At 36.7% G+C, this 27,964-nt stretch overlaps 1 protein-coding gene across 1 annotated transcript; it reads right to left on the bottom strand.

The window, feature by feature from the left end:
* Positions 1 to 26,417, bottom strand: LOC103023075 (potassium channel subfamily T member 2). Its single transcript, XM_049482043.1, has 29 exons — positions 26,285 to 26,417; positions 23,454 to 23,533; positions 22,529 to 22,659; positions 21,560 to 21,600; positions 21,313 to 21,361; positions 21,144 to 21,203; positions 20,962 to 21,036; positions 19,102 to 19,185; positions 18,743 to 18,837; positions 14,537 to 14,717; positions 13,356 to 13,520; positions 12,579 to 12,715; positions 11,723 to 11,786; positions 10,766 to 10,874; positions 10,563 to 10,671; positions 9,702 to 9,851; positions 8,460 to 8,668; positions 7,337 to 7,544; positions 7,127 to 7,232; positions 5,891 to 6,063; positions 5,677 to 5,748; positions 4,967 to 5,101; positions 4,487 to 4,598; positions 4,176 to 4,277; positions 3,201 to 3,284; positions 2,987 to 3,115; positions 1,626 to 1,923; positions 918 to 1,002; positions 1 to 127 (listed from the first exon to the last, which is right to left on the bottom strand). The coding sequence occupies exons 1-29, from the start codon at positions 26,377 to 26,379 to the stop codon at positions 10 to 12; spliced, it is 3,456 nt and encodes a 1,151-aa protein (XP_049338000.1). The 5' UTR covers positions 26,380 to 26,417; the 3' UTR covers positions 1 to 9.
* Positions 26,418 to 27,964: the final 1,547 nt, after the last annotated feature.

The raw sequence follows: 27,964 nt of genomic DNA, 5'->3' as shown, positions 1-27,964 counted from the left end.
AAATGGGAATCAGACTTGACTCTCCAGCTGTTGGCTGTCTCCTGTCCACGACGTGTTCCCCACACTGCTCTTCCTGCTGTCCACGTCCTTCGAATCAAACGAGAACGGGTCCTCACGTATGATGTACCTAAAACAGAAAATACCTTTTAAAAACATATATAACATATAGTTGTGTATATGCAGTAATGCAGTATATTGTAATGTAATGTAATGAGGAGAAATTACTGCAACTCTGGACAGAAATTAATGTGATGTTGCAAAAGCTTTTGGGTCGTAATTAAAGCTAAAGACGGTCCCATAATCAATCAATCAATCAACCTTTATTTAAACTCAGTATATTTAAGGTGGCCCCCATTAACAGTGTAGCCGAGCCAAAACTCAGAGAAGGGTTAGTCAAATAAATAAATAAATAAATAAAAGGAATCAGGATTTTTATTAGACATATGTTAAAAAAAATAAATATAAAACAAATAAGAAAAAAATAGAATTTTGACAGAATCCTAAAATCAAAGATGATAATATAAAATGATTAGAATGCAACTACAGATAAATAAAACTTAGAACATAAAGAAGTAAAAAAATATAATAAGCAATGAACGAAAAACAATAAAATAATAATTTAAAAAATCTATAAAAGAAAGTTTAAAAAACAAACCAAAATATAAAAAGTTAAGTAAAAATTAAATAAGACGAAAAACAACTCAAAAACATTCAGAAAAAGTCATTAAAAATATATAAATAATTAAATTAAATTAAATGAACTATAACAGTGTCAGACTGTCTGAAGTTCTTTAGAAACTAGATTTTTTTAGTGTTTCCTGTAGTTCCAGCTCACTGTTGCTCTGGAGCTAAAAGCAGATTTTTCCAGTAAAAAATGACAATCCGTTGTATTAATGCAGCGGCGTGTGCAGACTTACACGGTGTCGTGAAGCTCCAGTCTGGTGTCTGGGGGAGGGTTGATTAAGACGTACGAGTGGAAGCTGTGGCTGTCGTTCATGTCGTCTAAGTTCAGAGGAAAGCGTGAATTAGAGAAGTGAGCACGTTCACCAGATACTACAGCTGATCATTCGCAGTGATATATATATATATATATATATATAAATGTTATTTATACATATTGTTTATGAGTGGAGAGAGAGAGAGATCTGTTGATTGCCACTATGATTGGGAGATTGCTTTTTTCCTAATCCTGGTCATGCAGCTTGCCATCAGCAGCCGGAGCCCCGAGAGAGCAAAAAAAAGCACAGTAGGTCTTGCTCTCTCTGGGTGGGTACAGTACAGTAGATGGCGCTCTTTTGCTCTTTCCCTCATCACTCTTAGTGTGATGTGGATCAGCACAAGGCTGCTTCTGTGAGCTGATGTATCAGAACCTCTCAGAGGTCTCTGTGCTTTCCTCCGAGCGTTAGCGCTGCTGTGATGCTACTCGGCGATGCTACAGCATCAGCAGCAGTTCAAAAAGAGGCGGAGTCTGACTTCATATCTATTGGAGGAGGCGTGTGCTGGTCTTCTTCACCCTCCTGGTGTTGGGGGGCATCACTAGTGATGGAGGATATACAGTAGCAGCTGGATGGACAGGACAATTGGTTTAGCTAGATTGGAGGAATTAAAAGTTCCTCTTTTCTCACCGTATCCTGTGGAGCTCAGGCCGAGGTTCTGCATGCGCTTCTTCACCAGCTCGGCCAGCTCTTGCCGTTCGGAGCGAGGGAGGCGGCCGCACCGCTGCCGAAAGCCCCTCTCGGCCCCGGGCCCCTGCCGGGGGCTCTTACGGCTGAGGTAGCGCGTCCACTGCAGGCTCTTCCTCCTCAGCAGCAGCGGCTGCTTACTGTCTGAAGACTCTGAGGTTCGGAAAGTCTGAGATCCGTCTCGCTGCTCCTTCACCTCCTCGAGGTCGTCCATATTTACAGACAGCTGCGACTGCGAGAGCTAAAAAACATACAGAACACTGGATTCAGATACATTAATTCTGTTTTTTCCTTTTTATATTATTTTATTTCTAATTTTCTTCTATTTCCTCCCCAATTTAGCTAGGCGGATTGTCCAACCTATTCAGCTGCTAGTCAACTCAACACAAGGAGGGTAAAGACTAGCACACGCCTCCTCCGATACATGTGAAGTCAGCGACTTGGTTCTGATACATCAGCTCACAGATGCAGCCTTGTGCTGATCCACATCACCCTAGGAGTGATGAGGGGAAAGAGTGAGCGCCATCTACTGTACTGTACCCACCCAGAGAGAGCAAGCAAGGCCAACTGTGCTCTCTCGGGGCTCCGGCAGCTGATGGCAAGCTGCATGACCGGGATTCGAACCAGCGATCTCCCAATCATAGTCGCAGCGCAGTCCGATAATTCTGTTTTAACTAAAGGCAGCTTAGGTTTAATTGCCACTGATTACACCACGAGTAGAAATCAACCCTGAATGTAAAGCAAATCTGATAAAATCTAGATAAAAAAAACCTTCTAAAACAGTGAAAAAGCAGCTTAAATGTTGAACTACTCCATATTTTTCGGACTACAAGGCTCACTATCAATAAATGTCTATTTTCTGGCCTATTTTCATATATAAATTGCACCGGATTATTAGGCGTATTTTAAGAGACACTAGTAAGGAAGTCTACATCGAAGTGAGCAAGGGTCTCATTATGTTTCCCTTCTAATGGAGAAGCTGGGGAAAGCATTTAAGTAATCAAAACTGTAATGCTTAAAAAACATTTTCTTTTAAAGTAAACGAGTGCTGGATGTTAATCTACACATATTTCTCTCCTAACACGGTAAACACGCAGACTACAGTCTGATATACTCAACTCTGAACAGCGAAAGAGTTAGCGCTTAGCACGGTTAGCAGATAATGCTGTTGCACCCAGCCTTAGTGCTGGAGAAACTTCACTGAAAGCTTATTCTGTATAACTCTGTACTTCAGTGGAGTGGCTTTACTGCTCCTTGATATCTGGTAAAATTCATAATCCAAAAAATACATGTTGTTTAGAAACCTCGAGAGATTCGTTCATCTGGAACTCGGTTCTGTAGATGCCGATTGGAATATCTCCCACCGTGGAGCAGAGTTTTTGGTACAGTCTGCCGTACGTCTGTAACCACAGATCGTCCTCCGTGATTTCCATCTGGAACAAAACACAACTTCAGCTTCAAAATCAGCTCTATTTTGTTATTAATCCATATAAGAACTTAAATCAGAGAAATACTTACAGCACAGAGGAAGCCAGAGCCCGGGGTCGTGTCCAGGCCGAGCAACAGTCTGGTGATGGCGATCACATAGTCCTTCACAAACGACTGGAAAAAAGACTTCAGGCTTCAGTTTGGGAGACTTGTTTAGAGAAATATTTCAGTATGGCCACAATTTAAGTCGAATCTTTAGGATAGATACCCTTAAAATCACATAAAACATAATAAAATAATTCTAGAAGAAGAACAAAAAGTTACTTCTTTACCCAGTTTCATTGAGTAGCCATACAAGCCTGTTGAAAAACACACCCTCCACCATGCTTAACTGATGCTGTTATGCTTTTAATCATGAGCACTTTATTTCCTTCTCCACACTTTTCTCTCAGAGGTTTAATCTGTTCTGTTAATGGGTGGTACTCATGGTGTTCATGCCAAATAATTTCTCAGAAAAAAAGAAACTTAAACAGCTTATTTAATGTCAAATTTCCTTCTTTTTAGTGTTTTTTTACTTTCTTTCTAAATTACGTTAAATAAACACAACGTTCAGCTTGGACAACAGCTCATTTCATCATTCTTCATTCTATCATTCTCTATCATCTTATTTTACTTTTACTATAACTATTTATTTTTTTAGCATTTTATATTTTATAGATTGATTTTAATTGATTGATTGACTTTTCACAATGTTCAAACAGCAGGTAAAAATCTATCTATCTATCTATCTATCTATCTATCTATCTATCTATCTATCTATCTATCTATCTATCTATCTATCTATCTATCTCACCACTGAACTGCTGGCTATTTTCTCTTCTCTTCACAGTCTTTTATTTCTTTTCCTTCTTTCTTTCTCCTTGATGTCAAGGGCATATTAATTCTGATCTCATTGCTGCAAATTGGATTTGACATGGATGAAAAAAAAATTGTTTTGTATGTTTTTACCTGTTGTGTGAACAAAGCTTAGGGTAGCTCAGGTGTTGCTAGGCTAGGCTAGGTTACCTGGTAGAGTAGAGTATCGAGCATGCCGATGCTGAACACCCTTCCTGCTGCGAACGGCAGACGAAACATGAAGGCCAGATTCGATCCCTTCATCTTCTCCTTCTGCTCCCCAGCAGGATGAAGGACAAACAGAACCAATGAGAACAGAGGAGGACATTCATGAGCTTTTAAAGCATTTAAAGTGCTTTTTTTAAGTCATGATGCCATTTTTGTCCTCATGACATTAATATACAAAATGCTCCAATTAAATTTTTCTAATAACAGAATGTAATTTTGTTATATATATTTAGATTTAAAGGTGTTTTGCTCACCTTCTCCAGTTTAGAGAGACCCTGCGAGTAACGGTCTTTAGCCCTGAACTGCATGAACCTCATGTTGGCTGGATGTGTGAGTTCAGTGATGATGTTGAGACTGGAGAACAACCTGTATCCAATGAGAAAAGAGAGAGATTAGATTGGTGATAGTCTAATTCCAAGTTTAAGAGCCCTATTTTACTGATCTATGGTGCAAAAAGTAGCCTAAAGCGGCTTGAAATACAGCCCTAAAAGGCATGTATTTATTCTTAATTCTTAATTAATCATGGGTGTGTTTTGGGCGTGAGCTCTGAGGTGAGCTCTGACTTTGACGCGTTCATATCTTAACAGTGCAGTGCAGTAATTTAAGAGAACAGCAATGATATTTTATTCTGACTGTTGTCAGGGTTTTAATCAGTCAGTGGCGCAGGTTCACGTTCCTTTTGACCAAATACTTTCTTTATAATTGTTGTAATGAAGGGAAACGAAGGCTCTGACCTGAAGAGGGTTTGCACGTTGACTATGGTTTTGGCGTCTGCCATATAGTCCTCCTCAGCGCTCATGGTGCTCTCCTTATCCACCACCACCATGTTAGCGGCGAGCGAGACACCACAGCGCAGCAGGTCGTCTAGACTGGAGGAAAAAGAGAGTTTATTAACGTGTTCAGTAGAAACTTAACCAGTCCAACAGCAGGTTTTACTAAACAGGAAGGAGAATGGTTTATAGATATATTTCATCGTTTTGAGCTAAACTTCACAATCCCATCCAACATTACCCTGTAGAGTAATACAGTAGAGCGCTCTAAAATCCAGTGTTTTCACATAGATTACAGGTCGTAGCGTCTCAATCTATCGAGCTACGATCTATGGACATCCTGCACTGTTGCTGTTGTCTGTTAGCATTAATAAAAAAGAGGGCATTAATAAAAAAAATAATAATAATCTACCAAATATTGCGACCGCAGACCAGTTTATTTTGGCTTAAGCTAAATAAACTACAACTAGTTGACTATTTGTAAAAGAAACTAATAAAATATCTAAAATAAAACTAGTTATGCAACCCCTAGTAGCCTAGACTGTATCAGTATAGTCAGAAATTTCTAGGGTTAATATCTGAATCAGACAGGAATTAAGGGCATAGTGATAATAATAAAAATGTCATCCATATTTAAGAAGCCCATTTTGTTTAATGCTGAAACAGTCTCATACCTGTCCAATGATCCAACCATGTAGTACACCATTGGGAACCAACAGATGGTCTCAAGAAATTGTACGTCAGGTCTAGAAGACAGCACGTTACACATCATTTATATAGATTATCTATCAATTTCCTTTCTTTCACAATCAATGCAAACCTTTAACTGTAACCCAAACTAAGGCTTATAAACCTAAGACTAATATAAAGAATAAATAAAGAGTTTACAGGTTGTCCAGAAGCAGGATGATGGGCTTCAGCTCCTTCCTGGGTCTGTAGGAGGCTCGTAAGGGCAGGATGAAGTTGTACAGGCCGTTTCCTGCTGTCTCTGCTGATACTATGATGGGCTTGTTCCAGAAGCTGTACGCTTTGGCATCCTCACATTGGTTGTGTCGACACTTCTTTAAAAAACACAATAAAAAACACAGTCAGTGATTAAATATGACAACTGACCATGGTATTATATGGATTAGAGTGTGGGCAGTGTGCCAAATCCTGCTGGAAAATGAAATCCAAACGTCCATAAAAGTTGTTGTCAGCAGAGAGAAGCATAAACTGACTTTAGACTTGATAATAAAACACAGTGGATCAACACCAGCAGATGACAGACATGACTCTCTAAACCATCACTGATTGGTGGAAACTTCACACTAGACCTTTGGCAGCTTTTACTGTGTGTCTCTCCACTCTTCCTCCAGACTCTGCTCCCTTGATTTCCTTTAAATGAAATGTAAAATTTACTGATGATCAGTGATGGTTTGGAGAGTCATGTCTGTCATCTGCTGATGTTGATCCACTGTGTTTTATTATCAAGTCGAGTTGGTGTTTTTTTTTTTTTCAGTTAAATATTCTTAAAAATGTACAATATTCCAAAAAAAAAAAGTCAGCTAAAGATTTTGGAATTTACCACAACTGCTATGTACACTATTTTACAAGTGTTTTATAGTGAATTCAAGCAAAATACGTCCCATTTTTGTTCCAAGTTTGTCAGAATTGGTGTGGATGGGTGCATTATTAGCATTGTTAGCATTATTACCATTAAAAACCAGTGGAATATACAGTATTTAGTGCACCAAAATCCCATTAAAAACATATGGATGTCGAACAGTACTTTTTTCCCCAATCGTGTGTATATTCATTAAGCGCATGCAAAACAGAGAGGGTTCTGATTGGCCTGTTCCCTGCAATGGTCTTTCAAGAGTAAGCCAATCAGTTTTTAGTGTGGGCGAGCAGTGTTTTTTTTTTTCATCTAGTAAATGGGATGCGTTCAGGAGCATCATGGCTCCCATTAAAACTCATTTCAACTCTCACTACTCTAAAGTATATCCACGTCTGGTAAAAGTCATTTTAGCATTGCCTACAGAGGATTAAATGATTGCAAAAGCAAAAATGGCATTTGATGTGAGTTAATGTGACTATTTATATATATATATATATATAAAACCCGATCTCTCAGTGTTGTACCTTCTCTAGTCGAAGACAGCAATAAGGCATTTTCTCTTTCAACAAATGGCAAAACGTCTGAGAGCTTCCAATGTAGGGCAGGTTAGGAGGATATCCCATGATATATCTGTTAAAATTATAAAACAGCACATTAATTCATCACTATCATCCTACATGCAACTGACATGTATTCTTCAGTGCTGCAAAACCCCAGAAGAAAGATCCTTATACCCGTCATTAGACTGATCCCCCCAGCAGGACACATCATCTTCAGACTGGTCGCTTTCCCCACCATTCAGGAGGGGGGACACTGGAACCTCCAGAACCGGGCCGATGCTGGGTCTCTTGCTGTTGGGTTTTAAAGGGTCGGCTGGAACAGACAGGGTGGAGCTACGACTCACAGGGGCGCTGGTGTCCTGCAGGTCAATGGCCACGGTGCCTTTAAAAAAACAAACAAAAAACACAACCCTGGGGTCAAATGAAGAGTCAAACATATGCTGCTGCTAATGCTGTAGCATTGCCGAGTAGCATCATAGCAGTGCTAACACTCAGAGGAAAACAAACTCGCGACTCGGTTCTGATACATCAGCTCACAGACGCAGCCTTGTGCTGATCAACATCACCCTAGGAGGAGTGATGAGGGGAAAGAGAGAGCACTATCTACTGTACTGTACCCACTCAGAGAGAGCAAGGCCAACAACTGTGCTCTCTCAAGGCTCCGGCAGCTGATGGCAAGCTGCATGACTGGGATTCAAACCATTCAAATCTTCTGATCATAGCGGCAGAGCTTTAGACCGCTGAACCACTCAGTGTCCCTGTCCTGTATGCATTAGGGCTGCACGATATGTCATTTAAGCATCAATGTCACTTAAGACAGTTAAATCAAACAGATCATGTTGCAATGTTTTATGTTTTGATTCTCGACACAAGAAGTAGATACACAGCGCTGTCTCTGTGTCTGTGTGAGTGACAGGCTGCTGCTGCCTGAGAAGCACGAGGGGGAGGGGAGGAGTTAGCATGAGGTAACCACATGCAAAGCTGTGCACCTCAGTCCAGCACATTTTAGCAGCGCAGATATTTCCAGTTACAGCTGAATTCACTCTTTTAATCCCAGAAAATCAAACACTCTTTATTTAACACAATTTACCTTTTAAAAAGACATTTAAATGCTGATTAAAGGGCCGATTACTGTTGTTTTTTTGTTTTTTTTTAATCGTGCAGCCCTAGTGTGCATTTGAAAATGTCACTTTAGAAAGATAGATGTACTCTGTATTCAGTATGGTGCACTTAATAACCCTCATTTCCCTGCTGCATCATTCCTGATCATTTTGAATGATAGATCATGATGTCTGACCCATGCTGGCCAGCATGTGCTGCACTGGAAGGTTGGATTTGGAGTTTTTCTTGCTGCATTCTCTGTGGAACTTGAAGGTGGAGTTCTCCTCCTTGGTGATGCTGATGTAGAAGCAGGTGTCTGAAGCGTTCATGGTGTACTGACGGCCCGGGTTCAGGAGGATGGTTTTACTCTCTTCACGGCAAACTCCAATCAGACAAATGCCATACCTGAGAGAGGTTAATAAAGAGATAATTAAGTTGCAAAAAAAAAATAAAATAAAAAATTTAAGTTAGCTGAAGTTAGAGGTGGTTTTATTCATACAGTTCTTTGCTAATTGTTGAGGTCTAGGTTTTAACCCTCCTCTTACCTTCGGGGTCAATTTGACTCTATTTAATGTATAAAGTCTCAGTTTTGTGATTCATATTTATTGTTTTTTTTCTTAATTTGATGAATGTTAATCAATTTAAAAAATATACATATTTTACACACATTTGTGTGGTAATAAAATTAAGCTCTCTAGGAAATTCCGTTTTATAATGTTTTTTTCTAAATGTCCTTTTATTTTAGGCCCTACCATAACAAAACAATACTTATAATACTCATATAATACTAATATAACATTATAACAATGCCAGAACCATTGATAATTCATCAAATTAACATAAATAAACTTTGCTAACATGTTGAATTATATTTAATTATAATAGTTTTATAATAGTTTTTTTATAGTAATTGTTATAGTTTCTGGAGTTTTATATAGCTGTGAACATATTGACCCAGAGAATAAAGGGTGTTAATAAATTTGGGGACAGCAGGAGGGTTAATCCTTTGCATGCTAAGTAATCTTCTAATGAAGAAACTGCTGTGAATTATGCTAGCAATTAGCCTATAATTTAAACATCTCTCAAGGTTGTATTTGGGGGCCTGCTTAAAATTTTCTAAACTAATCCTAACTTTTAAAAGAGCTTTTATATCTTCCCCTGCTGATGTCCATCACCACTATCAGAGGCACACTGCTCAGCCTCCTGCCCCGCCCCTAAACCAACACATCACCCAGTGCCCCTCCCAAACTATCCCTCCCGTTTTTTAGCCTTGTTTAAATTTGAGCTGAGGGTGGAGTCAGCTAAAATCATGGAGTTTAGTTACACTTTAAGTTACACATTATTTGCTTGGTAGTGGGAGCTTTGTATCTCCAGTGAATAAATGTAAGTAACATTAAAGCTTCTAACACTAAATGTTTTTGAAGTTCTGTTTACTCACTTCTTCTGCGCGTGGAAGGAGGCATAAGTGAAGCTCTTTCCCTCGTACTCGGTGAAGAAGACGCTGTCTTTCAGGACGATGTTGTACACCTCGTTACCGGAACATCTGCCGTAGATCCTGTGCCACTCCTCAGGAGACTGCTGTCCCTCCCTGAGAACGTCAGAGAACATCTACTGAACGTACAATAACGTAAACTCAGCCTGTTTCTTTGATTTTACCCAATTTAAAACATCTGGAATATAATCAAGAGGAAGATGGATGATCACAAACCATCAAACCACCAAACTGAACTGCTTTTGAATTTTTGCACCAGGAGTAAAGCAGCATAAAGTTATCCAAAAGCAGTGTGTAAGACTGGTGGAGGAGAACATGATGCCAAGATGCATGAAAAAAAAACTGTGATTAAAAACCAACCAGGGTTATTCCACCAAATATTTCTGATTTCTGAACTTGTTTTCTTTGCATTATTTGAGGTCTGAAAGCTCTGCATCTTTTTTTGTTAATTCAGCCATTTCTCATTTTCTGTAAATAAATGCTCTAAATGAAAATATTTTTATTAGGAATTTGGGAGAAATGCTGTCTGTAGTTTATAGAATAAAACAACAATGTTCATTTTACTCAAACATAAACCTATAAATAGCAAAATCAGAGAAACTGATTTTTTTCCAGAGCTGTACAATATTTCTAGCTAACATTAGCTAAGCTCTTGTGCTAACATTAAATACACAAACCTCAGGTAACAAATAGATCTTGGCTAATTGGCTAATTAGCTACATTTGGGGTTCATGTTAAGAAAAAATTAAAGTCTGTATACATTTTTTCAGAACTAATCTAATGTCCTGTCAGTGATCTTGTACCCACAGGCCCTGGGAGGTGTGCACTAGCAGGGTGATGAGGGTGGAGGTGGCGGGGCAGATGCAGTTCAGAGCCAGGAGAGCATATTTAAACTCCTCTTCACAGACCACATGATCTGAGGACAGAGGACATGTTACACCTATTAATAACATAAAAGACTTTCCCAAAAATATCCCAGCTTTCAGAAGTGATTTAATCCTGTTCACTACCTGCAAACTTCACATGAAACTTGTTCTCTGGTTTGAGGATTTGCACATAAATAGGACATCCTGGAGCGAAATCCTTCACTGCCCAAGCACGGAGAATCGTCTGGTGATCCTGGAACACAAAACATATCTATTACTGGTGCATTTCCACTGTGTGGAGGAACTCGACTCTATTCGGATTTTGGTGAGACTGGAGTTGAGACTGGGAGAGACTGAGATATGCTTGTGGGGTCCTTTAAAGCACTTCAAAGTTTAGACTAGGAGGAGTTCAGTCTGGTTATCTTCCATAATCAGAAGCCTCGCTGTTCGAATGTTGCTTTTTTCTTTAACTTTAATTAATTTACCTTTATTTTTCAGTGTCAATTGCATTCCAAAAACCCAGTTTTGTTCTAGAAGACTATTTTAATAAAATGGCAATGCTATACAGAGATTTAGGGCCCTATCATAGGTGGTCTGGAAGTGAGGTGTGTTCAGGGGTATACATCTCTGGCCTGTTTCTATCTCAGTGGTGAAAAATACAGGTGCGCCACTGACTGATTAAAACCCTGACAACAGTCAAGAGTCAGCCGCCCAACATCAACAATAAACAGAATAAAGAATAAAAAAATAACATTGCTGTTCCCTTAAATGAGCAGCTGGTGTATCTTCACAGTGTGAACGAGCAGCTCAGTATTTTGTCTCTGCTGTTAAGATACAAACGCGCCAAAGTCAGAGCTCACCCGGCTCTTAAAAAGAATAACAGCTGGCACACTGAATGGTTTATTTACTAAAGACACACTGACACAGCACTAAATTCAGCTGCATGACTAAAATAGGGCCTTTAAGCTAAAACTAAAGAAGTGAACTTCAAACAACAAACATGACTCAAAAGCTGCCTGACTGCATTTTTAGTACATAGATTAACAAAATGTGTGTGATTTTTCACTAAAGCATTCTTCTACATTCTCTTTGCGAACTTACAGCTGCAGTACGGTCAACTTCACAGCGACTGCTCAGGATAAAGCATCCTTCTGCATTATCCAGCCTGGAGGAGGAGAAGAAATTAATTATTGTGTTTTCATTTACTGGCAACTTTACTAGAAACACCTATCGTTGCTTCCACGCACTGGAAACACCTACTGATTGCACTTTTGCTAAATATAACAAATAGAAACGGTAATTAAACAGTTAAAAAACTGTAACTAACTGGAACTGAATTTAGTGTTTATTAAACTAAACTACAAAACTAAAACAAACTAAAATTCCAGATATAATACGCTTTGTTTTCGTATTTGTTAATTTATTTATAAGCGCTGTTTCAACTCCAGCAGTTTTAAAGCGGGCGGCAACTGAATTGGAGGAAAAAATAAATTAAATTAAGCTATAATAAAAAATAAAAACTATTATAACCTTGCTGGTGAGAGAGTGTAGTTAATTTATAATATTTACACTGATTTACTGTGGTTCTGTTTTAATACAGAGTTTAAGCTGAAGGGGGCAGCAAATCCTATTGAATTCAAGCCTTTATTAATCTGAATGAATTCTTGGATTGAAAATGATATTAACTTGTAATAAATGTCATGAAAGTGTAAACAGATATTTGTTTTTTCACTTTTTTGGAGCAGTTCTGGCAGTCCAATCATCATAAAATTTAATTTAATTTAATTTTCAATTAATAACAATTATCTTTAATAACCTTATACTGTTATAAAAAATAACAGTAAAATCACAGTGGCTCTAGAATTTTATAAATTACATATTGAAATGTTTTAGACATTATAAATACATTCTGGATGTACTGAAGTGAACGAGTACAGCCTCAAAAATTCATACCCACTTGGCCCTGAAGAGGTCCTGGTCTTTGAGGGCGGAGCCCTGGAGGTAGATGACCCTCTGAGACCAGAGCGGGATCTGCAAGACCCGACGCACTGGAGCATCCATCTCTGCAGGACACAGGATGATGACGTAGTAGTCCTACAGGACAGAGGAAACAAAACAGAATTATTGCACATATTTACTGTACACAGCTATCATATTTATCACCTGAGTATTGAATTCACCTGTTCACCTCGGTATATACATACAGTCTCACTCCAGACTTTTGGTAAAGTTCAAGTGTGGGCAGTGTGCCAAATACTGCTGGAAAATGAAATCCGCATCTCCGTAAAAGTTGACAGCACTGACTTTGGACTTGATAATAAAACACAGTGGATCAACACCAGCAGATGACAGACATGACTCTCCAAACCATCACTGATCATCAGTAAATTTTACATTTCATTTGGAAATCAAGCGATCAAGAGTCTGGAGGAAGAGTGGATAATATTACAGCACTTCATGTTTCTCTCTGCTCATAACAACTTTTATGGAGATGCAGATTTCATTTTCCAGCAGGACTTGGCACACTGCCCACACTTCCAAAAGTACACCACAGATTTTTAGGGTTTTCTTTGGCTGTAAGCCCTAATCATCAACTATAAAACAACTGTATAATATATGAGTTTGACATTTTGTACTGAATTACTGAAATAAAGTAACTTTTCAATGATATTCTATTTTTTTTGGGATGCACTAGTGTTTTATAATAGTATTATTTAATAATCGGATCTGATACCTGCAGTTTGGGGTGGGCATAGAACTCGTTGAGGAAGTCCATCAGCAGGTCGATTGTGATTGAGCTCACGCACAGCACCACATGCTTCTCCGTCTTGGCCCGGTGTCGACTGTAGTTCCCTCCGGTCTTCTGACGCTCCATCCACAGATACGCCAACTGCTCAAACTACAGCACCCCATACTCATTAACTCAACTGAGCAGCATTTTATTATATAAAGTGATTATATAGGTAATAAAGCCAAAACTGTTATTATAATCATCATCATTATTATTACAGATGAGGCGCAGATGTTGGATGTTGGATGTTGAATGTTGGATTTTGGATGTTGGATGTTGGATTTTGGATGTTGGATGTTGAATGTTGGATTTTGGATTTTGGATTTTGGATTTTGGATGTTGAATGTTGGATTTTGGATGTTGGATTTTGGATGTTGGATGTTGGATTTTGGATGTTGAATGTTGGATTTTGGATTTTGGATTTTGGATGTTGGATGTTGAATGTTGTTTTTTGGATGTTGGATGTTGAATGTTGGATTTTGGATTTTGGATTTTGGATTTTGGATGTTGAATGTTGGATTTTGGATGTTGAATGTTGGATTTTGGATGTTGGATTTTGGATGTTGGATGTTGGATGTTGGATGTTGAATGTTGGATTTTGGATGTTGAATGTTGGATTTTGGATTTTGGATTTTGGATGTTGGCTGTTGGATGTTGGATGTTGAATGTTGTTTTTTGGATGTTGGATGTTGAATGTTGGATTTTGGATTTTGGATTTTGGATGTTGAATGTTGGATTTTGGATGTTGGATTTTGGATGTTGGATGTTGGATGTTGAATGTTGGATTTTGGATGTTGGATGTTGAATGTTGGATTTTGGATGTTGAATGTTGGATTTTGGATGTTGGATGTTGAATGTTGGATTTTGGATGTTGGATGTTGAATGTTGGATTTTGGATGTTGAATGTTGGATTTTGGATTTTGGATTTTGGATGTTGGCTGTTGGATGTTGGATGTTGAATGTTGGATTTTGGATGTTGAATGTTGGATTTTGGATTTTGGATTTTGGATGTTGGCTGTTGGATGTTGGCTGTTGGATGTTGGATGTTGGATGTTGCGCTGGGAAGCAGAGCATGCTGTAAGTAAATTACACTAATGGGTTTGTGTAGTAGTGGAGACACTTGCCTGGATCGGCAGCACCAGAAGAACCACACATATCATTATGACCACTAGCAGCTTGGAGGGCCAGATGATTGGGTAGATGTCTCCGTAGCCCACGGTGGAGAAGGTGACGATGCAGAAGTAGACCGAGTCGAAGAGGCTCAGCTGCTTCCCGGCGCGCTCCAGATGCTGAATCCCACATATACTGCAGTGGAGAGAAAACTTATAGTCGTTTAGTTATTCTCTAACTCACGCAGAACACACTAAGAATAAATAACCCAGCTTCAACTAACCTAGCTTTAGCTCAGCTGTTGGCTAACACATGCTAAACTTAGCCAATAGCATGACAGATAATAATTAATCACCAATAGCCTCGGATAGACCACATGAATGTACTTAATCACTACATGTTTGTACATAAAATGATTTACATTCGCACAAAATTTATACTGAGTATACTATCCCATGTGTTATTTGTGCCACTGTTTAATGCAATTTAAGTGTATTTGTGTGAGATGTCCAACTGAACATTAAAAACATATTAAAAGTGTGATTAAAATATAGATTAAACATCTCATTCATTTTGGGGAGTGATGTACACAAACTGGAAAACACAAAAGCAGAATATCTCATTGCAAGCATTAAAGTTATTTAATTATTTTACCTACACTAAACCAACTAAAATAAACTTTTAAAGTAGTAAAGTAGTTTTAACATGTAAAAGCTTTATCAGCACAGTTTTAATTTGTATGAGCAACACAAAATTACTGATTTGCTAGCAAATTTGGCTGAGGTGCAGCTGGTTTTTTTTAGAAATGTAGGCTTCTAGGACACATTTAGTAAAAGTAAAGAGTTTTTTCATAAAAAGCACCCTTTTTTTTAAATAATACTAATTACACATCACTCTGATTGCCTGGCCACAGTGTTGTAGGCCATAAGAACAAGATATCAGTAACTTCACCGCAAAGCACAGCTTTAGGACTTTATGCTGTAACTTGTGTTTCTGCTGCCAGTATTTTAGTGTTCATTTACAGTCAAATTCTTTACACTATATAGCTAGCTATAGTTTTACAGTTATTAGTTATAAGTAATAATTTTACTGTACTTCATTGGCAACTAAAGAATAATAATTACAGTGTTATAATGTATTTGTTTATGACAAAACTGACTATGAGTAAGCTGTGATATTCTTATTCTAATTCATTTACAGTAAAATCATATAAATCAAGTCATATACTGTAATCTTTCTCCACATTGATTCACTGTAATTTATCTTAATCATTTATTTGACAGATATATCATATGAAATATACAGAAACCTTTTTTACATAGTATTTCACTTATACAGATTTTTATTGGTTATTTTTCTGTGGCAGTTCTGAAAACAAAAATACTGTAAAAATACAGGGAGAATACTTTAAACGTTACTTAGAAAATCCTGTAAAAAGACCTGGAACTAAACAGAATCAGTGAGAAGGATGAGTGACGTCACTGCAAAAGCCCAGAGAGAGCCTCCCAGTCTGTTAATGGTCTGAGGACTGAGGAAATGAGGGGGATAATTACGTCTTCAGTTGGTGGCCCTGCTCATGTGTCAGCTCTCACTGCGGCTCGCTCGCACTTTAGGAGCAAAACAGCAGCAGCCAAAAAGCAGCACTAAAAACCTGAGGCCTCGCATTAGAGCATGAGGTAATGGTGATGTCGTGATCACTTAGTGGTGAATAACGTGAGATGAAGTCGTGCCGATGAGTCTGCGGACTGAAATAATGGCTCTTTTTCCTGCCCTGAGGAAAAATCAGCATGTTAAACTGGTGGAGAAGCTTAGCTCTGGACTGATACAGGGTTTACTTTAGTTTTAGTTTAATTGTTTAAAGTTAAATCCTCTTTAATCTATCTGAAAATTCTTACTTGTGCATTGCTGTCAGAATCTAAATTAAAAAGTAATTTAGGTTGTCTTCACACCAGCACTACTTCGTTTGATTTAAACCAACTTTTTTCCCATTTTCTCCCTAATGGAAAGTGCAGCAACTCGGTTCTGATACATCAGCTCACAGATGCAGCCTTGTGCTGATCCACATCACCCTAGGAGTGATGAGTAGGGGAAAGAGAGAGCGCCATCTACTGTACTATACCCACCCAGAGAGAGCAAGGACAATTATTGTGCTCTCTCAGGGCTTTGGCAGCTGATGGCAAGCTGCATGAACAGGATTCAAACCTGATCCAGTATCAATCTGACCCTATTTTCAAATATACTATTTTAATTGTAGCTAAATTGTAGCTATATATATATATAACTGAATATATTTGCACTACATTTAGGAGAATTTCATGAGACATGGCAAATATCATTGGAGATTATAACAACTTCCTGTCCTAATCCTATTGTCAATGTCAGTGTAAATGTACATTATTATATGAAGAGCATGAGCTTGATGGAGCTTTGCTTGACATCAGTACCTTTGTTTGACTTTGATTTTTTATAATTGTTGCAGCTCTAAGCATTTAAACCTTATTTATCCTGAGGGAATCCTCCCTAAAGGCTCAGCCCCCCATTTATAAAACTCTAATCACAGCGCTGTCAATAAGGCTGAAATAAAAGGAAGCAGGAGCATTTAGAGAGATGATGTTTTCATTGCTTGAATACATTAGCCTGAACCAACAACTGAAATCAGAGGCAACCACATCCTTACGGTCATTAGAGACACATAAAGGCCGAGACGAACCCGGCTGAAGAGCTGTAATGGACGCTAAACCAATCTTTCTGAGGTCGGCGGCAGCAAACAGGAAACTCCAGCCACGGCTTCGTCTCTCAGACACGAATACACAGGTTCAGATCTTGTTATAGACTGACACTTATTTTTTTATTATTTTCTCCCCAATTTACACGGCCAATTAAACAACCCACTCAATAGGACTCCCCCCTATCACTAGTGATGCCCCAACACACCAGGAGGGTGAAGACTAGCACATGCCTCCTCCGATACATGTGAATCGGAGGAAGGCGCAGCGACTCGGTTCTGATACAGCAGCTCACAGATGCCCTGTGCTGCAGACATCACCCTAGGAGTGATGTGGGGAGAGAACCTGCGACCTCCCGCTCATAGTGGCAGCGCTTTAGACCGCTGGACCACTCAGAAAGATGTTTCTGACACCTTATAAGCTCTGCTTCAGCTAACAGAGAATGACATAAGAATGCTAAGCAAAAATGCTAAAAATGTGAATTATAACGTTCAGAAAATGTTATACTAACCAAAGCTGTTTCCTTGGCTCTCTAAGTAGCTGTGAGTTTCCAATAAAGTGGCCAGCGAGTGGAAGCACAGGGAGGTAGGGGTTTCCAATAAAGTGGCCAGTGAGCAAAGAACAATAAAGGTGTTTCCAATAAAGTGGCCAGTGAGTGAAAACCCAAGTAAGGGGTTTTTGATAAAGATGCCAGTGAGTGGAAGCACAATAAAGGTGTTTCCAATAAAGTGGCCAGTGAGTGAAAACCCAAGTAAGGGGTTTTTGATAAAGTGGCCAGTGAGTGGAAGCACAATAAAGGTATTTCCAATAAAGTGGCCACTGAGAGGAAGCACGAGGTAGGTGTTTCCAATAATGTGTCATTGAAGCACAGGGAGGTAGGGGGTTCCAATAAAGTGGCCAGTGAGTGGAAGCACAATAAAGGGGTTTCCAATAAAGTGGCCAGTCAGTAAAGCACAGGGATGTACAAACTAGGGGGTTTTGGGGTAATTTTCTCTCTTTTATCCTGTGATTTTATTTCCGTCCAGAACGATCATGTAGGTGTTTTTTTTAGACGTCCTCTGAGATAAAATAAATTACAGGCTGAATTATCTACTGTTTTTCTCTGAACTCCGTGCTCCTCCGGTAGTTTTAGTCCCGTCCGGACGCACATCTCTGAGTTTCGTCTCCTCGCCTTTCATAAAATAGATATTTGTCCTCTGCCGCACACCGTAATTACACTTTGGGCACGCCATGGTTTCCATGGAGATCCACGTTAAAAACACAACAGCGAGTGGAAATGGAGGAGCTACTGAACTGCGATGTCATGTGACCGAGAAAAAGCCTAAAAACTCACTGATCCTCATGAGAAAAGAATCCCGTCCAGATAGAGATTTAGTATGTCATGGATAAGAAACGTATTGTAAATTTGATAGAAATAATTTTTGGTCAGTTTTGATGCTCTACGATGTTTTTCAGTTTGTTTAAATGCCGTGTCTTTGTTAGCCGCTCACTCACCACGTGAAAATGAGACACAGGAGTGTGGAGATCATGATCAGGACCTGATTAAACATGGCCGAGTGTGTCCTCTGTATCGCTCGATGAAAATCATTCTGGGAAAAGAAACAGTGAATTACATGAATATGAATATTGAGGTATGTATTATAACATTATTATATTACATTATTATTATATATAGGCATAATTATATATATTTTCTGCATGTTACTGCAAAAAATCCATGCATTTCATGTGTCCTATGTAGTGACTGCTTTTCATTTTGAAACTAAATTTCTCTTTATAGCCAAGCAAATGACTGTTATTGCTACTAGTTATGAAACAATATATGAAGAGTTTCTGTTACTGTCTGCGCTCACAATCATATTCTCCAGCGTGTGTTTAGCCAACCAGCAGTTGAGGAACAGAGGGATGAACATTTTCCGGAGGGGAAAATAGAAAACCTGCAGAAGGAGAGAAACCAAACATTTTCAGGTGATAAACGTGCTCATATTTCACCAATTAAAGAGATTTGTCACGAATACTGCCAATAAATGTAATTCAACTCTCAGCAGTATCAACAATAGTGCCAATATCACCACTGCAGCCAATATGATTAATAACACAAATATCATTATTATTATCATTATTACAAAAAAACACTAAAAACAGCAGCAGCTTCAGTATCACCATATCACTAATAACACCAACATCACTAGTATTATAAGTGTTAGCAGTTTTACCAAAAATTAACCTACCAATATTGCTAGTTTTAGAAAATTCATCACTACATCATCACTAGTAGCGCAATACCACCAATGTTGCTAATATCACCAATATCACCAATATTGCTTGTATCATTATTATTACCAATACTACTACTACTAATAATAATAATAATAATAATACTGATTGTATCATTAAAATAACCAATATCACAATGCAGATAGTATCAGGAGTATTGATTGTATCACAATTATCATTAATATCATCACTAATACCAATATCACCAGTATCAGAAATAAGGCCAGTATTAAGCAATATCATCACTAGTAACAATATATCATCACTAATACCAATATCACCAATATATTCACTAATAACAATATCAGCACTAATACCAGTATCACTATTATCATCACTAATATCAATATCACCAATATAATCACTAATAACAATATCACCAATATAATCACTAATAACAATCTAATCACTAATAACAATATCACCAATATATTCACTAATAACAATACCATCACTAATACCAATATCATCAATCTAATCACTAATAACAATCTAATCACTAATACCAATATCACCAATATAATCACTAATAACAATCTAATCACTAATAACAATATCACCAATATAATCACTAATAACAATACCATCACTAATACCAATATCACCAATATAATCACTAATAACAATATCACCAATATAATCACTAATAACAATACCATCACTAATACCAATATCACCAATATAATCACTAATAACAATATCACCAATATAATCACTAATAACAATACCATCACTAATACCAATATCACCAATATAATCACTAATAACAATATCACCAATATAATCACTAATAACAATACCATCACTAATACCAATATCACCAATATAATCACTAATAACAATATCACCAATATAATCACTAATAACAATACCATCACTAATACCAATATCACCAATATAATCACTAATAACAATCTAATCACTAATAACAATATCACCAATATAATCACTAATAACAATACCATCACTAATACCAATATCACCAATATATTCACTAATAACAATATCAGCACTAATAACAGTATCACTATTATCATCACTAATATCAATATCACCAATATAATCACTAATAACAATCTAATCACTAATAACAATATCACCAATATAATCACTAATAACAATCTAATCACTAATACCAATATCACCAATATATTCACTAATAACAATATCAGCACTAATAACAGTATCACTATTATCATCACTAATATCAATATCACCTTTATCAACACTTATAACATCACCATTTACATCACTAATACCAATATCACCAATATTAGCACTAATACCAATATCACCAACAATACCATTATCATCACTAAAGCCAATATCACCATTATTTTTAAAGACTCAAATATTAATATTATCAGTTATGCACCTATATATGTATAACAAATAATTCACAGCTTTATCATTAATTTATCTGAAGGTAAACTCACTGTTATCAGAAAGGGCACGGTGTTGATGATCTCCAGAATAAAAGTCACTCGAAAGATCTGCTCCCTGATATTCCCCTAAAAACACAAACCGTTTTATTTTACATTCAACTTCTAAACCAGTTTCTAATGCTGCTTTTACAGGAAGGTGTTAAAAACAATCTGACGTTAACCCGAACTCTCACCTTGTAGCTTAAATACGTCAGCAGAGTCGTTTCACACAGACATACGATCGCTACGAACGCCTGAGGACGTGAAGAGAAGCTCTTATTAAACAACAAATCATTTTATTATCGTGTATAATGTGTGGAAGTGCATCTCCACTTATAGTATTAATCTGAATTAAACTTGTACCTGTAGAGCCCACAGGGCGAAACTACGATCCACCCAAATGATTGGAGTCCTGATAGAAAAAGGAATCATTAATTAAGATAAATACAGTATGTTTCTAATAACAGGTTATCACATTTCATATATTCAATAATAAACCCATTTATATGCTCATCATCAAAGAAATAGCTGTGAAAATATTGTGAATATATAATACGTTTCCTTCTGGCTATTTTTACTATTACTATTAAACAATGTAATTCATACCTACCAGTCTATTTCAAACAGGGTGTAATTATGGGTGTAATTATACTGAGAACAATTCAGGCTGTAAAAATAAAATTACAAAAATTAGTAAGTACATAAAATGTAAATTAAAACAGGGTTTAAAAACAATAACTAATGATGCAGCATTACATGCATTACACACTCAAATATTGCAATCACTGGCCACTTTATTAGAAACACCTTCCATGTACTTTCCCTAACTGGCCACTTTATTAGAAATGTACATCTACTAACTGGCCAATTTATTAGAAACACCTACTTTTCTCTGCTTCTGCTTCCTCTGCTTTCTATGTTTCCACTAACTGGCCACTTTATTGGAAACACCTTTTTTATGTACATTCACTAACTGGCCACTTTATTAGAAATGTACATCTACTAACTGGCCAATTTATTAGAAACACCAACCAATGTACTTCCAATAACTGGTCACTTTATTAGAAACACCTACCAATGTACATCCACAAACTGGCCACTTTATTAGAAACACCTACCAATGTATCCACTAACTGGCCACTTTATTAGAAACGCCTACCAATGTATCCACTAACTGGCCACTTTATTAGAAACACCTACTTTTCTCTGCTTCTGCTTCCTCTGCTTTCTATGTTTCCACTAACTGGCCACTTTATTAGAAACATGTCTATCTACAACAAGGGTCCTCAGCCTTTTCCTGCTGGCCACTAGAGGGTCCTTCCCAAGACAGGGGTTTCCGATAAAGTGGCCAAAGAACGTGCTATGACTGAGCTGACCACACTCAGTGGTTGTTGTCCAGTAAAGAGCTTTGTTGGTTAGCTGATCAATTAGCGCTGGTGGTTCATCATGAGCTGCAGGTTTTCCACTCATTTCCACTGATCGAAATTATGGCTCCATTAGCATTACTCAGACCCTGACAACAGACCACATTTGCCAGAAACATCAAATGTGTGGAACCTCCCAGAAGATTCACACCAACAAAAGACTTCGAGACGCACTTTATGCGTTCTGGCGCCTTGAGGGCACACTCCGGGTCCGTCAGCACTCGAAATATATACAAAACACAGCTGAGCAGCTTCAGCGAGAAGTGGCAGAAACGTATTCGGAGACCTGAAACAAAAAAAGAAGAAGGGAAAGTTTGAGATTTTAAGTGGAATGTGTGGAAATCAGGATACCTGAGCTAGATCTAAATCTCTTGTGATTTTATACAAAATATACCAAAATATATAGCAAACCAGCTGCTATTTTGGCTTAATATTTTTCATTTTGACTAATATACACTATATATATATATATATATATATATATATATATATATATATATATATATATATATAGGCAATAGTTTTCCCTCACTTATCCAAATTACTGGTCTCAGATGTTCCTAAATCACTTGATAAAAGCAGCAGCTAGTCATGCTGGGACTGCCTCCACAAACATTAGTGAAAGTGTCTTGAGTGTGTTTCAGGTCATTGTCATGCTGGAAGACCCATTCACGACCTATATTCAATGCTCGGTTGTTGGCCAAAATCTTGCAATACATTACTCTATCCATGTACATGTACATACTGGGCTAATATGAAAAATATTAAGTTAAATTAATTTATTTATTTATTGCTAAACATGCAGCAGCAAGTGTCTTCAGTCTTTTGAAAATTAAACAGTATGAATGTTGAGATATCACTGATGTCACAGGTTACTTTCTTAAAAGGGCAGAGTTTTCACAAGATAAAATTTGGACACATTTTACATAACCTGATATTTTTATGAAAAAGCTTTATAATTTTCAAATTATAAAAAAAACAAGTCTCCTCTTTTGAGCTTTTACCATAGCTGTGGTCACTTTGTAACTCAATGATTTTGATATGCTGTATTATTTATATAGTATAGACAGTATGACCCACTTGATCTTTGATTTTTGATGAAGAACAGCATGAGTCGTTCTTTTAAAGTGTTCTCATTGGTGTAGAATTCAACTTGCACCCTACGGAAATAGAAGTAAAAAAAAAGAGCACAAAATAAGAGTAAAAATTGTTTAGGTCAACAGTAATGAGTTCTGTGAATTCACCTAAAAAATACCCAGTTATAATAGTAAAATAAAACAACCCAATGAATACTTCCTGTTATAACACAATATACAAGTGAGTCTTGTGGCAATATGAACCGGTTGGATCTTCATATCTGTGAAGATTTGTGGTCATCAATAAGGGGTATGGCAATCTAATAGTCTGTAAATTGATTGGGTACCACGTTAAAAAAAGACTACCTTTATAAAGGGTTTATAAATGGTTTACAATTAGTTTATTAATGGTTACTAATTAGGTTGTAAATGCCTTAAAAATCATTAATAATCAGTTATATGGTTGTGGGTTCACTATTTGGCAACAACAGGTCTACATACATTTCTACGTATGTGTTATAACTGATTACTAATGATGTTTAAGGCATTTACAACCTAATTAGTAACCATTAATAAACTAAACCATTTATAAACCCTTTATAAAGGTAGTCTTATTTTAAAGTGGTACCATTGATGGTTACAATACCAATCCATTGGCGTATAATATCATGTAAATGTTTTGGTTTACTTTATAATAATGTTCATTAATATATGTTTAATTATTGATCAGGAGATGTGAACAAAGCAGTAGTTCATCAGAAATTTAATATTAACAATTATTTATCAGCATGGATATTTATATTAAAATTATTAGCAAATCATTCATTAGCTCATCAGAATTTGAGCATTAATAAATTAATAAAGTAAATGTGAATTTTAAACCGGGCAGTTCATGTTGCCAATGTGTTCATTAGTATTTACAAATGTGATAGCAACGTTTTAGTTTCTTAAAATGTGAAAAATAACAGTTATTAATCATTAGTTAATAGTATATTAATTAGTTAAAATTATTATAAAGTGTTACCAATGTTTTTAATGTTTTTATATAACAGTATTCTGGGCTTTTTATAAGGAAGTAAAATATTTGTTTTTCAGCTCTAGCATGACTTTATTTACAGGATTATTTTTTTAAATCAAGCTCTCTGGCCTCCCCCTGCCTCCACGAAGACTAATGACTACATTTCCCATAATCCACCCTCCTCAGCGCTTTCTGTCTTGTGCCTACTTTAATCCAGTCTTGGATTAAAGAAAACTATAGTATTAATCAGTAAATCAGTAACCTGTTAATTTGCACTTTACAAAGTATTGCCAACTATTCTTTTACAAATTTATATGCATGGGTTGCCATATAAGCAGCTTTTGACTTTTGCTTCTCTTCTGGAAACAATATTATATTATAACAATATGCAATCTGTGTTAATGGAATAAAAAAAAAATGCTTTCAAATGTGGTTTGAATCCAGTTTGCAAAAAAAACTATTTTATGTTGTTTCTGACTGTTTAGACTATAAAAAAAATCTGGTTAAAATCTAAATCTGATCTGCCAAAAATCGATTTAGGGCTGGCAGGCTGACCACAGTCTTAGAGGTCAGTGGACTGAATAAACACATATATATTTATAAAATACTGTAGCTCTTAATAAACTTTATAAAGTCTTATATTTACTGGTGATTTCTGCTTCACTTGTGAATAGACAGTATATTTAAAAGCATTAAAAATACATTCAAATTAGATAAAGAAAACTAGAAGTGCACTTTCAGTTTAATATACTTTATTAAAACACTTTAAGCAATATGCTTTTAATTAAACATTGTGTTAATTGAAAAAACAAATGATATATATATATATATATTGTTTTTTTGTTTTTAGGCACTAAGTGCACTTTAGTGTAGTTCTGAATAGTGTAGTACAGAATATGTGCATCAATATGCAAAGCAGCACATTTACAATATACTTCAAGTGTATTAAAAAACAGCAAAGTTAAATCTACTAAAGTTTGCAGAAGTTCTACGAAAAAGCTCTCAAAAACACAACCTACTGCTTAGTATGTTGTATTTAAATATGAATTAATTACAATTGAAATTGAAATACTTAAGTTGGTATAAGTTGTTCCAAAGTAGTACATTTAGTATGTTTAGTACTGTATTTAAGTATGTATTAATTTTAATACTAAAAGTATGTACTTTTCCATTTTATGAGTACTTTTATTTTCTTTATTTTTACAATGGGGGCTATGATATCTGTCCTTTATTAGGTTATTGTTTGTTTTTACTATGTTTAATTGTAAAAATGTGTCTTCTATAAATCCATCCAAACTTAAACACGAATGAAAAACTAGATTTGTTTTCTTAATTTTAACTTTTATTAATATACCATTAACAAATATTTAATAACTGTTATTTTTTTTTTACATTTGATAAACAATTGAATGGTTAAAAATCCATATTTACTAGTGATTTATTAATTAATGTTCAAATTCTGATGAGCTAATGAATGATTTGCTAACATTTTTAATATGAATATCCATGCAAATTTATTTTATAAATTAGTGCCATATGTGAGAGCATTTGTTCATATTTAAATTTCGGATGAACTACTGCTTTGTTCACATCTACTAATCATTATATATATATCATATATATATATATATATATATTATATATCATATATATATATTAATGAAAGTTATTATAAAGTGTTAGCGATTTCTTTCATTGAAGAACATGCTATTGTTTTTTAAGAGATATTATAATAGATCACATTTCTCTTTATGAAATAAATCTCACAGATTTAAAGCTGGATTAAAGTGAGCTCTATCAGAGGAACACACACTTACTTGTCATCGTTCAGCCAGGTCTGATCCCCCTGCAGCAGATCCCTGAACCTGAACCGGGGAGGCAGGGGCGGCACCTCACTCTCTCCATCAACCATCTTCTCCTGAAGAGCAGCAGCTTCTCCCACAGCGCTCAGGTCACTCTGCTCCCGCCGCCGGAGACACAGCTTCCTCCCTTCGTGGGCAGCCATAAAAGCGGGCGTTGCTCCGTGAAGATGGAGATGGATCCTCTCGCCCTCGCCTCCCCCAGGGGGATTCATTCAGCAGCTCATCAGCTCTGAGCTGGAGATGACTTTTCATCATCTATTCACTGTACGATGTTTTTTAATGCCTGTTTTGGGATTTCATCACCAGTTTCATACAAATACATACATACAATTCGTGTTCATTCTGTTATAATTATATCTTCATTATAATTCATCTTAAATAAAGGGTATCAAAAGCACCCCCCACTCTAACTCATTCCAAATGGGTTCAATGGAATTTAGAGTAATCACTATAATTATCCCAAAGGGTTTCAATGAAGCTTTATTACTTACACCAATGTGGTTTAGTGTGCCACTTGATAAAAGCAGCAGCTAGTCATGCTGGGACTGCCTCCACAAACATTAGTGAAAGTGTCTTGGGTGTGTCTTGGGTCATTGTCATGCTGGAAGACCCATTCACAACCCATATTCAATGCTCGGTTGTTGACCAAAGTCTTGCGATACGATACTCTATTCATAAGAAAAATATTAAGTTGAATTAATGTTAGTAATGGCTGAACATGCAGCAACAAGTGTCTTCAGTCTTTTGAAAATAAAACAGTATGAATGTTGTAATGTCCCTAATGTCAATGGTTACTTTCTTAAATGGGCAGAGTTTTCACAAGATGGACAGAATATTTAAATGAAAAAGCTTAATCATTTTTAACAGAGCTTCATTACTACATTGATCCTCAAATGACTCAATTGAATCCTTCAACTATTCAAAGTGGGAACCAATGGGACTTTCGCTCCCGCCAAAGATATTTAGCTTGTTTAGCTCTATTGCTCACAATAAAGTGCAATAGAGTGGTACAATGGAGCTGCATTACCCCAACTCCAAAACTCCAAACAGGTTCAACAGAGCTACATTACTCAAACTCCATGTTTAATGGACCTTTACCATACAAATAATGCAATGGTGCTTCATAATTCCACTAATCCTGAAGTGTTTCTAAAGGGCTTTATCTCTTAATATATCCAAAAGTAGTTCTATGAAGCTTCCTTACTCCACTAATCCCAAGGTGATTTTAATGGGGAGTCATCACTCCAGTCATACTCGAGGTATTTAATATTTAAGCCTCGTCATCCCAAAAATGCTCAATAGCAACTTATTCCAAGGCAATTCAATTGAGGTTCATTACTTATCCCAAGTTGGTTCCCAGTTATTTTAAAGTGGTTACATGGAGTCTCATCATTCAAACTAATCACAGAGGGATTCATCAGAACTTCATCACTCCAAAAGTATCCATGAAACACTTTTTGGATACTTTTTGGAGTGATGAAGTTCTAATCCCTTTGTGCTTAGTTAATCCCTTTGTGATTTGTTTAATTGTGCTGCATTACTCTACTAATCCCAATGTGTTTTAGTGGAGTTTTTCCACACAGGAGAGATGAGGGGAAAGAGCGCCATCTGTACTGTACCCACCCAGAGAGAGAG

Source organism: Astyanax mexicanus, chromosome 8, assembly GCF_023375975.1.
Source record: "Astyanax mexicanus isolate ESR-SI-001 chromosome 8, AstMex3_surface, whole genome shotgun sequence".
In the NCBI taxonomy this organism is placed as follows: Eukaryota; Metazoa; Chordata; class Actinopteri; order Characiformes; family Acestrorhamphidae; genus Astyanax; species Astyanax mexicanus.
Note: the sequence above shows the minus strand (reverse complement) of the source record. Positions and strands in the feature narration are given on the sequence as shown.